Genomic DNA, 15,235 nt, shown 5'->3' with positions numbered 1-15,235 from the left:
ATGAATCTGAATGTGTCACATGAGGTAAACGTGACAAACAAGCAGCAAACAGAGCTGCTGTTGTAACCAGGGAGTTTCCTGTCGATGTGAAACCTGTCTCTGGTTTCAGCTTTCTGTTGAAATGTGGTTTCAACCGCTGAAAACTGACAAACAGAGCAGAGCAGAGCAGGCTGATAAAGTTACAGCTCACATTAAGAAATAAAAATTATCTCCAGATAACAAATAATGAAATAAAACAACAGTGGTCCCAGGATAAAACCACAGGGAACTCCATGAGTTGTAAAGACTGTAATGAATGTGAAATAAAACAAACTCTTATCTAAAACAGATGATTAGTCTACATGTTCTCGTTCAGAATGACTACAATAAAAAATCAGTCGACGTGACTCCACAGAAAAATAAAATGCAAACATGAGAAAATCACAGCTGCTGAGTTTTTATTAGAAACAAACATGGAAGAAGATAAAATAATACGAAGAGTAAAGCAGCTCAGATAAAACACAATATTTTAAATATATATATGAGCAACGGATTATTTACAGGTTTGACATGTACAGACTGAATAAGTTCAGATTCACGAGAATCATTTCAGTCTACTGTTAATGTGGCATTTTTGTCTCAAACATGACGTGTAAAGCTTTTTTCTTTGTGGATTTGTGTCATAATTGTAATTTAGATTTAGCAGAAATTTAAAATGTGCAGAACATTTTTAACACGTGATTTTACAAGCATTTGATTTATATATTAGACAAAATAATGAAATAGAAGCTGAAATATATTTCTATGTTTGCCATGGTTCTGAATTTAATAATAAATTCAGACCCCCCCCCCCCCCCCCCCCCCCAATAATAGAAGCAAGGCTGAATTACTGACAGTATTGTGGATGGAGGACAGAACCAGTCTGGGTTCTACTGGGTTCTATCTGATCCGAGCTAGAACAGCACAGCTCTGATGGTCAGGATGGTGTTGAAGGCCAGAGCTTTGGTGAACACCACTCTGACTCCGTTCATCACCAGCAGGTAGAAGTTCAGCTTGGCTTTTTCTGGAGGAAGAGAAACAAAACGACGTGTTAAAGAATAAATATGAAGTTTGAGGAATAAAATCTGTAAGGGTTTATCAAGATTGTCTGTTTCAGGGAGTTACTGGTTAATATCTGAGGGTAGCTGCAATGTTCAGCAACACGACACTGTTTTATTGTAGTTTTATTAAATCTGTTTTAACTTTTTGTATTCCTGCTTGGTTTGGAAATATTATTCTATAAAATAAAGGATAAATAGATGAACTACTTTAATTTAAACCGTGGTCAGATGTTATAACCTAAATAGATTCAAAAACATTCTACTGCATATTTGAGCACGTTTCAGTGTTGATGAAGGGCAGAGCTGTGAAGCTGAATCTGAAAGGTTTAAACTCAGTGTGGATCAGTGTGGTTTTTGCTTATACTATTTTTATTTTTGCTTATACTATTTTTATTTTTGCTTATACTATTTTTATTTTATCTTACTAGATTTTATTTTACTTATTTTTTATTTCTATTTTATTTTATTTAATCTTTTTTTATCTGAAGTTCTTAAGAGTGTTTTTTATGTACAACTAAGCTACTGTGACCAAGCAATTTCCCTTGTGGATGAATAAAGTTTATCTAAGTCTAAGTCTAAGTCTGATCAGTCTGATTGTGATAAACGTGTTCAGGTGACTCACCTGGATAGATGTCGGTGTTGGGATCTGTTAGGAGACAGAAACAAGTCAGTTTATTCTTCTAACGTCCTGAACTGACTCATACAGTCTGCCCAGACCTTTAACCTTTCAAGTCACATATTCATTAATCTCTGATCTCCGATTCAGGATCAAAGATATTTCACAAGAAAACCATTTAAAGTGTTCAAAATTTATCGAGTCAAAACATTTCTTTACATCTGATAGTCTTAAAAATGTTTTAACACCTGACACTTTTGAAGTGTTTGTAGGGCAGGGTTGTGGTTTGGGCCCAGCCAGCGTCATAGCCACTGGTTCTCTTGGGTTCTCTTGGGTTCTGGTGGTTGACGAGCCATGCAGCCTGCAGGAATGGATGGCCTTGTCGCTGTATCCAACGAAGAAGAAGGTTTTCTGCTTGGTGGACAGGACGGCTTTCTCTGTGGGGATCGTGAACGGACCACCAGTCGTGTTCAGAACCATTTGACCTTGCTTTGGACGGAAGCCGGTGGCCAGACAGACATCTGGACCCGGCGGTTTCTCAGTAGTCTCAGAAACTCCTTGAGGCACCAGGGGACTCAGGATGAACAAGGCCGGGTCCACAGGGGACGTATCTGAATCTTTCACAGCAAAGGTTTCATTAAATTAACAGGAGCTATTTCACTTACTGCTAACGTTACAGGTGAAACATCATAGAACTGAATCAGCTCCTATGTACAGCACTATGAAATGGATCTTCAGGTAAGGTTGGAGGGTCAAGGGTCAGCCAGTCACAATAACTACTGCTGTAGTGTTGCTACAACAGTAGTTTCTATTGGTCTGAGGTTGTCAGTGTGAAGTGGTAGAGTAACATTAAGTCTAGCAACAATGCTTTAAGAGGATATTTAAAATTTTAAAAGTTTGAATTTAAAAAGAAATGTAATCTTAGGTCCTGGTCAATGTTCACTGAAGCTGTTAGTGAAACACAGCTGCACTCAGACCGACTCCGACGCACAAAAGGTTTATAAAACTGTTTCAGCAACATCTTTCTCTCAAGACCACTGTGTAGATGGATCTATGTTTCGACCCAGTATCCAGAAATGTTGATATATATATAAGTTTTCTTAATCTTAAAAAAAAAAACAATTTCCTGTTTTTCCCAAAAAAGTTTGACACAAACATGCACACCTATACACAGACCCATACATGACCTTACATTAGTTTTTTATATATTTTCAATTAATAAACATTTTTCAACTATTTATCAATTTCTTTAAAAAATAGAATATATTAATATTTAGAGGGCCCAAGTCAATTATTAAAAATATAATTAATCAGATGCTTAAATTATAAATATGTGTTATAGTAATTATTTGATGGTTTAATAAAACATTTATAAGTGACTTCAGCCTCCATCCATCCAGATGAGCGGTCAATGATTTGCATCAAATGTTTTGACTCAATCTGAGCTCGGAGGTTCCACTCTGTTCTCAGTCAATCAGTTCATTAATTAATATACTAATGAATAATGAAGTTAGATGACTCCTGTATTTAATAGGTTTTTCTTGACTAAATGTGAAATGAATTCATCTTCCACTGCTCAGTTCAGACAAATAAAACACAATAGAAGAAAAAAAATGTAAAATAGGAACATGCCACAATAATATTATTTCAGACAATTTAGTGGAGTTGTTTTAGAGAATTTTAAAAAGATACATAACGTTTTGGTCATATAATTTATATAAAATAAATATATACCTGCAACTAACAACATTAGTCATAAACTAGAAAAACTTGAATTTCAGATTGTCTCTCTGTCTCTTCTATCTAGAAATCACTGATGAATGCATTTCCTTTATAAATGGTGGATTTACGATCGACAGTAACTTTGGTATCATTTTATTTTTTCACATTTTTTATTTTAAACTTCTCGGGAACTTTCATCACAATTTACTAAAATACTCATTGATCAAATTAAAGTCATTCAAACTCAAACACAGACTGACCTGTCTATTCTGGGATCATTTTCTATTAGATCACAGTGTTTGACATTGTTTTTCACGTAAGCGTATTTACCAAATTATTAACTTTAATCAGTTTTAATTTACAACTCTTTGGAAATTATGATGAATGTCTCAGAGAAAATGTGGGAAACATTTACTTCTTTTTACTGGATTAAAAAGCCATAGATCTGAAGCTTGGTTTTAAAGCAAATCAAAGCCCTTACAAAGAGTTTGAACATTAAGATATTTACAATTGTAAGAAAATACCTTATTGAGTCAAACTTTAGTCTTAGATGATTATTCTGGAAACTAATCTGATATTTTATTTACTGAAGGTGTTCCACAGGGATCTATTGTTGGTCCTCTTCTGTTTCTTTATTGTACATTTGGAAAACTCATCCATATGCAGACGATACTGTTTTATACGACTATACTGAATATATTGTTCAGTTATTACTGGAAAGTTAGGAGCTGTCTTTATGTTCATGTTTTAGTGTATTAGAGTTGATCTTTATTTCATTTGCAAACGTTGCTACAAAAACACAATTTACACAGATGATGATGATGATTATCATTATTATTACTATTATTGTTATTATTATTTTATTAGCAGTAGAAGTAGTACTAATAATAGCTTTAATAATAGTAGTACTCATAAATGTTGGAGTAAATTCTCCACTAAAAATAAAACAACAAAAATCATTATACTTAAAACAAAACTCAAGTTCTCCAGTCGCCACAATGAGCTGTGTTTATTCTACAAATTCTTATTTTTATTCAACAACTAAATTAAGAGCAAATACAATTCAGTGAGATGAATTAGTTTAAATGACTTAAACTGTTTAACTTGTAATAAAACTTGTAAAATAACTTGTTATAATTTGTTCCAGAACTTTTCCTGTCTAGATGGAAAATATGTCTCCTTATCAAATATATGAATGTTGTTATGATCAGATTCTCATGAACAGAAGCAGCAGACACTAAAACCTTTCAAAGAGTTTAAACTGAATTAAAATATGTTTCCTTTAAAATAACTTAACTTCCTCAGTTCAGACAGTCAAATATTAATTTAAGACGTTCGTATTGTTCGGGACAGATTGAGTTCTTACTTAATATTTTATTTATTCATTTTTTTTTTTTTTTAGGAGAACATTTATGTTTTATTATTATAATTATAATTATTTTAAATATTTTAAAATGTCTCATTAACCATCTGAACTGGACTCAACACATAAACTACACATAACTACAAAAACAGAACATTTAACTTGATTTAGAATTTAAGATTTAAATGTTTTAATTTGACTGAATTTATTTTAAATGACTCGAGTGTTTCAACTTTTATCTGTAGATTTCTTTACTTGACTACAGACTTAGCTTCAATAAAACGTTTGACTTATTTGATGTTTTTATAATCTCAGCTTTCATGACTCTTATTTTGTGACAGTTTTGTTTTAGACTTTATGCAAAGATTGAGCATCATTAAATCCATTAATTCTATGTCATTAACAGCAGCCTCCAGCGCATTAACAGAGTAAATCTAGGACCTAAAACTGACTGACTGACTGACTTTAGATGATTTCAGGCTTTAAATGAACAGAAAACATCTTTAAAACATTTTGGGACTTTTCCAGGACTTTCAGGATTCCCTGATTCAAACCTTTACCATCTTTTCTTTCAAGAATCAACGTTTTGTTTGCGTGAGGACGAGTTCAGCTCTACTTCTTCAGCAGCTCGACCTTCACATCACGACTCAAGTTAAACTCAATATTAAGCTTTAAAACCTAAAAACTCAGCTCCAGGACTAAACACACCTTGTAAATATTTCCAGTTCTCACAGTATTAACCAGCAGAAATCATGTTTTCTTACCTCGAGGCAGGACGGTGAGGCTGATAGCTTTTCCAAATGTTAGTGCATCACAGTGTTACAGAGCTGTACAAAAACCTGTGAGCAGTCATTTGTTGTCAGAGGAGCTGAAACTGGTTAAAAATCCATTTCCACCAGACTCAAGGTGAACTGTGAACCCTAGAGGAGCAAACAAAGAGAGACAGCTGAGTTTTTTTCTGGTAAATGTGGAAATATGACAGATTTCAGCAGCAGACACAGCAGCAAAGCAAAGACTTCAGAGTCACGATAATAAAGAAAAGAGACTGTTGACATGTAGAAAATCATCTGCTGAGGACTCACCTTGGATACTTAGTGTTGTCATTGAGTCTGGACTGATTTGAATTGATCCATGGTTCTAAACTGACTCTTCAGATGAGGCTGGAGGTTTTTGTTCAGCTCTGGGTAGACTTTCAGTCGTAGTGGTACCCCACCCAGCACTGTGAAAAACCCTCGTACAAAAACCTGTCACAGCTGCAGGAGGAAACGCTGCCGCCACGAACAAAAGCTGCTCCGCTCACTTTCTCTCACACTTTGACCTGTTCACACCATTATTGAGATTTTAAAGAATAAATTGTCTTATTATATGATTCATAAATTTGGTATCCAGTGGCGTCGTTAAAAGTCAAGTTAATAAAAAGGCAAAACTAAAAAGCAGAATGAGGCAGAAACGTATAGAAGTATATGTATATGTAAAATATATAATATGTATATACAATATGTGAGAAGGATATAAAATATAGGCCAAATAGGATATACACGTGTAAATACTCTGAGAATATAGAAGAGATATATTTATATATTGTAAATAAAATGTCTTATATAGGGGTTAAATACAAATGTATAGAAGTAGTAGTAGTAGTATATGAAGAGTATGTATGAAACTATACAAGATATATAAATACTGTTTATATATATGGGCGGCACAGTGGCGAGGTGGTTAGTACTGATGCCTCACAGCAAGAAGGTCACTGGTTCGAATCCATGGGCCGGCTGGCCTTTCTGTGTGGAGTTTGCATGTTCTCTCCAGGTTCTCCAGCTTCCTCCCACCATCCAAAGACATGCTCATTAAGTTCATTGGTGATTCTAAATGTGCATGTGAGTGTGAATGGTTGTCTGTCTCTGTGTTAGCCCTGCGATGGACTGGAGACCTGTCCAGGGTGTACCCCTGCCTCTCGCCCGATGACAGCTGGGATAGGCTCCAGCAGACCCCAGTGACCCTTAACAGGACTAAACGGGTATAGAAGATGAATGAATGAATGTTTATATATATACATGATATATAATTTGTAATTATAGTATCATTTGCTACATAAGTTATGAAATATAGAATTCTGCAAATGATGTAATAGCATCACAGTCAGTCAAACAGCAGAGGAGACAACAAGTAATAAAACACAACATGACAAAAACACATTTGATTTGATCAAACTCACAAAAAAGAGACACAGCACTGAACTCAACATACGGCCTCGTTCACACCTGATACAAACATGAATCTCCAGATCTCAGTTTGTCTGCATGTAAATAAATATAATTTGATCAATAGAATATTAACATGGATCCCTATCTGCCGCTGTTTCAGAACCATGAACAAATCTGTTCTAGGGGTGAACACTCATTCAATCACAGTTTATTTACTGTGACAGTGGTGTAACCAATGGACAGCAAAGGAATTTGACAAGTACGAAAACACAACAAGACTAAAAGAACAGATTTGATCAAGAGGTGCACAACTCAATAAGTTTAAAGTAATAACATTTCTGAACATAAAGGCCCCATTCACACCTCCTATTAACTTGTGTTTCAAGATCAGATTTTATTTTGTCTGTATGTACACAGTATGTGCCTGAACACTATGTCATTAGTTGATGTCAGCTCTGTGTGTTTGGTCAAAGCAGTTTGACTTTTTGTTCGTTCTTTTAATTTGCAGATAATGATCAGCTCTGTTTAGTGAACTCAGTTGTTTTAGTCCTGTCTTCATGGTGCCTGAACGTAGGTGTCCACTGTCTCCACTACCTCTTCCTCACTATTACTGTGTTGGACATCCACCACCAGCTCCTTCATCTTCTCTGTGTTGACCTGAAGCTCTTTGTAGGTCCTTGTTCTCATCTTCCTTGTCATCTCTGATACAGCTAACTTCTGGTAGAGACCTATTTCCATCGAGGGTGAACAAAAGATGCTGGAACACCCTCGGGTTGATGTTGTCAAGTCTGATGTTCATCAGAAAAGAACTGTTCAGATTGAGGAACCACCGTTACAGAGCGCTGATGTTCTTGTTGACCCACTCTAAGTCTCAAGAGATTGTGTTTGTGATTTGTGGAGAAAACGTTTTGTGGTTTATGTCGGTGAAGCTTCTCAGTTGTTGAGGTCATGATATAAATTAAAAAATTGGACAAGACGTGGACAAGAAGACGGTTCCTCCAAGTCCTCAGAACTAAATGATGGTGGAGAGTTTAGGTTTTTATTACCTTAAGGTCACATGACTAGAGTCTGGTAATGACCTGATTTAGACATTTTCCCAATGAACTACAAAGGCAGTCCCAATGACGTTGTGTAAAACAGAATACATTCATTCATTCATTCATTCATTCATTCTGTGAAGGGTCATGGGGGTCTGGAGCCTATCCCAGCTGTCATTGGTCTAGAGGGGAGGTCTGTACAGAGCTGTACAAAAACCTGTGAGCAGTCATTTGTTGTCAGAGGAGCTGAAACTGGTTAAAAATCCATTTCCACCTGACTCAAGGTGAACTGTGAACCCTAGAGGAGCAAACAAAGAGAGACAGCTGAGTTTTTTTCTGGTAAATGTGGAAATATGACAGATTTCAGCAGCAGACACAGCAGCAAAGCAAAGACTTCAGAGTCACGATAATAAAGAAAAGAGACTGTTGACATGTAGAAAATCATCTGCTGAGGACTCACCTTTGATTCTTAGTGTTGTCATTGAGTCTGGACTGATTTGAATTGATCCATGGTTCTAAACTGACTCTTCAGACGAGGCTGGAGGTTTTTGTTCAGCTCTGGGTAGACTTTCAGTCGTAGTGGTACCCCACCCAGCACTGTGAAAAACCCTCGTACAAAAACCTGTCACAGCTGCAGGAGGAAACGCTGCCGCCACGAACAAAAGCTGCTCCGCTCACTTTCTCTCACACTTTGACCTGTTCACACCATTATTGAGATTTTAAAGAATAAATTGTCTTATTATATGATTCATAAATTTGGTATCCAGTGGCGTCGTTAAAAGTCAAGTTAATAAAAAGGCAAAACTAAAAAGCAGAATGAGGCAGAAACGTATAGAAGTATATGTATATGTAAAATATATAATATGTATATACAATATATGAGAAGGATATAAAATATAGGCCAAATAGGATATACACGTGTAAATACTCTGAGAATATAGAAGAGATATATTTATATATTGTGTGCATGTGTAAATAAAATGTCTTATATAGGGGTTAAATACAAATGTATAGAAGTAAATAGTACATGAAGAGTATGTATGAAACTATACAAGATATATAAATACTGTGTCTATAAATATATATATATACATGATATATAATTTGTAATTATAGTATCATTTGCTACATAAGTTATGAAATATATTCAATTCAGTTTTATTTATATAGCGTCAATAACAATACAAATCGTCTCAAGACGCTTTACAAAAACCCGGCCTGAAACCCCCAGAGCAGCCTGAAGGCAACGGTGGCAGGAAAAACTCCCTTTTAACAGGAAGAAACCTCGAGCAGAACCAGAACCAGAACCAGCTCATATGGAGGAACCCATCTGCCTAAGGCCAGCCGGGTACAGACAGAAGAAAGAGAGAAGAGAACAGCAAGATAAACATACATCTGTCATAGATACACATATCTGACTAAAGCGTACATGTGGAATCTTATGATACAAACTGATGATGTTACATGACAGTTTGAAAATGTAAGAGGAATCATAGGCAGGTTGGAGAATTGTTCATTCAGGTAGGAGTGGATAACTGCAGGATTCCATGAAGACTAGGCAGGCTGATGAGACCACGACAACAGATGTAGTATAGAGCTCCACGGGAAACACACCACTCCAGGCCAGAGATACTCACAAGAAGAATATAGAATTCTGCAAATGATGTAATAGCATCACAGTCAGTCAAACAGCAGAGGAGACAACAAGTAATAAAACACAACATGACAAAAACACATTTGATTTGATCAAACTCACAAAAAAGAGACACAGCACTGAACTCAACATACGGCCTCGTTCACACCTGATACAAACATGAATCTCCAGATCTCAGTTTGTCTGCATGTAAATAAATATAATTTGATCAATAGAATATTAACATGGATCACTATCTGCCGCTGTTTCAGAACCATGAACAAATCTGTTCTAGGGGTGAACAATCATTCAATCACAGTTTATTAACTGTGACAGTGGTGTAACCAATGGACAGCAAAGGAATTTGACAAGTACGAAAACACAACAATTCATTCATTCATCTTCTGTAACCTCATGTCCTGTGAAGGGTCATGGGGGGCTGGACCCTATCCCAGCTGTCATTGGTCTAGAGGTGGGGTCCACCCTGGACAGGTCTCCAGTCTATCACAGCTGTCATTGGTCTAGAGGTGGGGTCCACCCTGGACAGGTCTCCAGTCTATCACAGCTGTCATTGGTCTAGAGGTGGGGTCCACCCTGGACAGGTCTCCAGTCTATCCCAGCTGTCATTGGTCTAGAGGGGGGGTCCACCCTGGACAGGTCTCCAGTCTATCACAGGGCTAACACAGAGAGACACTCACACCTACGGCCAATTTAGAATCACCAATGAACCTAACCAGCATGTCTTTGGACGGTGGGAGGAAGCTGGAGAACCTGGAGAGAACCCACGCAGACACAGGGAGAACATGCAGATTACACACAGAAAGGAACCAGTTGGCCTGGATTAGAACCTAGAACCTTCTGGGTTTTAATCCAGGCCAATCCATCAGTGATGACCACCACACACAGAACACAATGATTAGGAAATCTTTTTCAACTGAATAAACTACAAAGATATTTAATGATCAACTTGATTGTTTTCTGTAAATATTCACTCATTTTGAATCTGATGCCTGCAACACGTTCCATAGAAGCTGGGACAGGGTCAACAAAAGACTGAGAGAGTTGAGGAATGGAAAGGTGAACAGGTGAACTGGAAACAGGTGAGAGTCATTGTCACATCCCGGTCTAGGGCCTCGAGGATGTAACATAAAAAAGAAGGTGAGGAAGGAGATGTGCAGAAAATGTGAACCTTTGATTTACATCCTGAAACACAATTAGTGACAAGTGATTTATATACAAAGTGAAGCTTCAGGGTGAACTCAGGCCAAAACAACAAACAGCAGCTACCTTAATCCCAGAACCACTTACTGAACAATAAACCACTAACTCCCTCCTCTGGTAAAAACAGGAGAAAACAGTGACAGAACAAACATGTTCTTCAGTAACGGCTTTGTTCTAGTTCTCCACAGAATATTTACCGGCTGGCTAACGCTATGAGACGCACTCAGCTAACAGGACTGAAGTTACACATTAAACAAAGTGACAAAGGAAAATGCAGCTCCAGAAGAACATCACAACCCTTTCAGCCGTCGACAGATCAGACCATCTAAATGGACGAGGCCCCAAAGTAGCCAATCCTAGGGGTCCACATCACCGCTGTTATCTACCAACCAGAATCTGAGGCAGAAAACAGGCACCTGTCAAAGGTCCTCTGAATAGTGAGAGGTCGTTACCATGCCAGGATCACACAGCTCCCTGAAAGGCTCAGGATGGCGTAAAAGGCTCCTTTTATTCCCAATCATGACTCTCACCTGTTCCCAGTTAACCTGTTCACCTGTGGAAGGATCCTAACAGGTGTTTCTGATCATTCCTCAGCTTTCTCCCCTGTCCTATTCACCCTGAACACCTTCAACTACAACAGAGTCATGTCATATGCAGCTGATTCTGTAACTGTGGGGTGTATCAGGGATGGACAGGAGCAGCAGGACAAGAATCTGGTGAACAACTTCATCTCATGGTGCAGAGAGAACCACCTTCTGATCAATGCAGCTAAAACCAAGGAGACGGTAGTGGATCTCTGGAGGTCCAGGCTCCTCCTGCGGCCTGTAACCATCAACAGGGAGTGTGTTGAGGTGGTTCAGACCTATAAGGACCTGGGTCTACATCTGGATCACAAACTGGACTGGTGGGCTAACATAGACTCAGTCTACAACAAAGGTCAGAGCCGTCTCTATGTCCTCAGGAGGCTAAGGTGGTTTAATATCTGCAGGAAGCTGCTGGACATGTCCTACCAGACTATCGTTGACAGTGTCCTCTTCTACGCTGTGGTGTCCTGGGGACGCAGCACTAAGAAGAAGAAGGACACCTCACGGCTGGACAAGCTGATCCAGAAGGAGGACTCTGTGGTAGGGACAGAGCTGGAGTCCCTGAATAAACTCTGGTCCATCATGAACGATGTCCACCACCCTCTACAGGACACCATAGTCAGACAGAGAAGCTGGTTCAGTTTGATCATTAAATATCTTTGTAGTTTATTCAGTTGATTTTATTGTTTTTATTTGTGTTTGACAAAACGTCCCAACATCACTGGACCTGGGGTTTGTAAACTAAACCTCAGCAGCACCAGAACAAACTCAGTGATGTATTTGTGGAGGATTCAGAGCTGGAAGGTCTCTGGAGGTTTTTGTCAGGGTGTCAGACTGACTTCAGTCACTGTGGTCCGTACGTAGACACGGTGAAAAACACTCGTACAAAAACTGTTGAACTGTTTCTCTATGGAAGACTCACAACGGCAGCTGAACGTGGCTTGAGGTTTTCCCCCCATCAACCCTCGGTGGTTTGTTTGAAGATACGACAGCTCTTATCTGATGGGAATGAACATCAGGCAGACGTCAGAACTTTTACTTTGATGCTGAAATGGAAATCAACAAATAATTAAAGCTGAATTCAGTCAGAGTTTAAAAATAAAGACGATGTTCACTCATTACCATATTGACTGCATTAATAACAACTTGTTATTTTTGTCGTTTGTCACTGATTTTCATGTTTTGTCTCATTTTCTGCAGGAAGGTTTTGGACCGGACTATTTCCTGGTCCAGAGGCAGAGACTTCCTGAACCCTGGCATCTTGTTGACCGGTTGATTTCTGTCATTTTCCGGACAGAAACTTTCTAATTTTGTGGACGACAAACATGAAAACGCTTCCTGTTTGTTCTGTACTGATGGACGTCCTGATGACTATCAATTCATTTCTTTAAATCAGAAGAAAAGAAGGATTAGTTTCTAGTTTAGTTTGGTTCTCAGCTCCAAGGCAAGAATCTTCTAAAAGGCTCTCATTACTAATGAACAGACATCACTGATTCATGTGATCATTTCTACTAGTGGTTGAATGAATGAGTTAAACTCCTCTTCCTCAGATCAGCCCTGTTGAATAGGTGGTCTTTAATGTGACCCAGGACTCATTGTGTGTTCACACTACCAAAGGAAGGAGGTCACATGTGTCCCAGACCACCTCCACATGTGGACTGACACCAGATCAGTGTTCACACCTGGACCTGTTTAACCTGGACTCTAGAGACCAGATCAGTGTTCACACCTGGACCTGTTTAACCTGGACTCTAGAGACCAGATCAGTGTTCACACCTGGACCCGTTTAACCTGGACACTAGAGACCAGATCAGTGTTCACACCTGGACCCGTTTAACCTGGACTCTAGAGACCAGATCAGTGTTCACACCTGGACCCGTTTAACCTGGACTCTAGAGACCAGATCAGTGTTCACACCTGGACCCGTTCAACCTGGACTCTAGAGACCAGATCAGTGTTCACACCTGGACCCGTTCAACCTGGACTCTAGAGACCAGATCAGTGTTCACACCTGGACCTGTTCAACCTGGACTCTAGAGACCAGATCAGTGTTCACACCTGGACCTGTTTAACCTGGACTCTAGAGACCAGATCAGTGTTCACACCTGGACCTGTTCAACCTGGACTCGAGAGACCAGATCAGAGTTCACACCTGGACCCGTTTAACCTGGACTCTAGAGACCAGATCAGAGTTCACACCTGGACCCGTTTAACCTAGACACTAGAGACCAGATCAGTGTTCACACCTGGACCCGTTTAACCTGGACTCTAGAGACCAGATCAGTGTTCACACCTGGACCTGTTCAACCTGGACTCTAGAGACCAGATCAGTGTTCACACCTGGACCTGTTTAACCTGGACTCCAGAGACCAGATCAGTGTTCACACCTGGACCTGTTTAACCTGGACTCTAGAGACCAGATCAGTGTTGACCAAATGAAAGACGAGGACAGAGTCAAGTCACCGTTAACGTTTATTTAAAGGCTGATTCTGAAAGTCTACAGAGAGACAGGAACACAAAAAGCCTCCAAGTCAAAGTCACATCTGGACTCGAGTCCTCGATGCTTCTGGCCCAAAGTCGTCCTCACGTACGTTCAACAATAGTTTATCTTTATTATTTTTCAAATACATCTCGTAAATGTGACATGAAAAGCACGATCACACAGAAAATAGACACGTCTCTTTCTGAAGTCTGCGCCGACAGAAAAAAAAAAGAAATAAAAATAGAAACAGGCTTTTATTTTTGTCTCCCTCAGAGCTGAACGGCAGCAGAAAACCACTTCCTGCTTCTTCTTGGGACCGGACAGCGCTGCTGCTGCCGCTAAAGCCTGAAGCCTAAAAAGGTCAGAGGTCAGCTGACAAACAACCGGGACAGCGAGCGAAGGCTGAAAGCAGAGAAATAAAAGCCGAGGCAGGAACTTTACGACGGAGCAGGAACCCATCGATCGTTCATCTGAGCTGGGTTCAGTCCAGAAGCTTCTTCATCGACACGGATTCTGTTCAGACGAACCAATAAATAACCAAAAGATGTCAGAATGAATCAGAATGAATCTCTTAGATCAGTCGACCGGTTTCATCCTCGACTGATTCATCAAGTGCCGTTTGTTTTTTATTTAGTTCTTTTTATGAAAACTGAATATTTCTGGATTCTGTGTCAGATTAAAAATGAATAATTAACAATCTGGTCAAAGACAAAAACGTTGTCGAGATGAAATGATGCTAAAAACTAATCAACAGCTGCAGAACACATTTCTGTTTCCTCCTTTTAAAGGTTGGGGAAAAAGTTCCTGCACGAATCGAGGCTCTGACTTCCTGTTTGTTTGTTTGTTTGTTTGTTTGTTTGTTTGCTGCGGCTCTTTGTTCAGATTCCAGGCTTCAGTTTCAATTAAAAGTTGCTCCCGCTCATAAAACTCCGCCCCTACCTGTCCGTCCACACCTGTCCGGTCTGCGGCGGTGGGACGGGGAGCAGGCGTCGACAGAGCTGCTTAAAACCAGTAAAAAGGCAGAACATGAACCAAACAAAACAAAAAAAAAAGAGTAAATGCAGTTAATTAAGCAAGCAGGGTTACACCTTTAGTTTCCTCTTCATAAATTAAGGAGAGAAGAAGAAGAAGAAGTAGTAGTAGAAGAAGAAGAACACCGAAAATAGCAAAGCAGGAAGCTAATAGCGCTAAAACTGCTACGAACAAATCACAAAGTACAGTTTCTTGTTAATATCTGCGTCTCTTGAAGCTAACAGTAATACTACCCTAAGATCCACAGGGTTGTTGCTTTTTT

General features: G+C 39.0%; 1 protein-coding gene across 1 annotated transcript; it reads right to left on the bottom strand.

Moving 5' to 3' along the window:
* Positions 1 to 864: 864 nt before the first annotated feature.
* On the bottom strand, positions 865 to 6,115 carry LOC311489049 (uncharacterized protein). Its single transcript, XM_084545949.1, has 5 exons — positions 5,863 to 6,115; positions 5,545 to 5,700; positions 1,944 to 2,312; positions 1,702 to 1,725; positions 865 to 1,042 (listed from the first exon to the last, which is right to left on the bottom strand). Exons 3-5 carry the CDS (start codon positions 2,173 to 2,175, stop codon positions 933 to 935), a joined length of 366 nt encoding a protein of 121 aa, XP_084402075.1. The 5' UTR covers positions 2,176 to 2,312; positions 5,545 to 5,700; positions 5,863 to 6,115; the 3' UTR covers positions 865 to 932.
* Positions 6,116 to 15,235: the final 9,120 nt, after the last annotated feature.

This window comes from Chelon labrosus, assembly GCF_963514085.1.
Source record: "Chelon labrosus genome assembly, chromosome: 6".
NCBI lineage: Eukaryota > Metazoa > Chordata > Actinopteri > Mugiliformes > Mugilidae > Chelon > Chelon labrosus.
This window is presented reverse-complemented; position numbering and strand designations above follow the sequence as displayed.

Coding starts and splice junctions, on each gene's coding strand:
- LOC311489049 (XM_084545949.1), bottom strand. CDS start 2,175: ATGGTTCTGAACACGACTGGTGGTCCGTTCACGATCCCCACAGAGAAA. Junction 1,726..1,943: donor AAACACTTCAAAAGTGTCAG/GTGTTAAAACAT, acceptor GTCTCCTAACAG/ATCCCAACACCGACATCTAT. Junction 1,043..1,701: donor CAACACCGACATCTATCCAG/GTGAGTCACCTG, acceptor CTCTTCCTCCAG/AAAAAGCCAAGCTGAACTTC.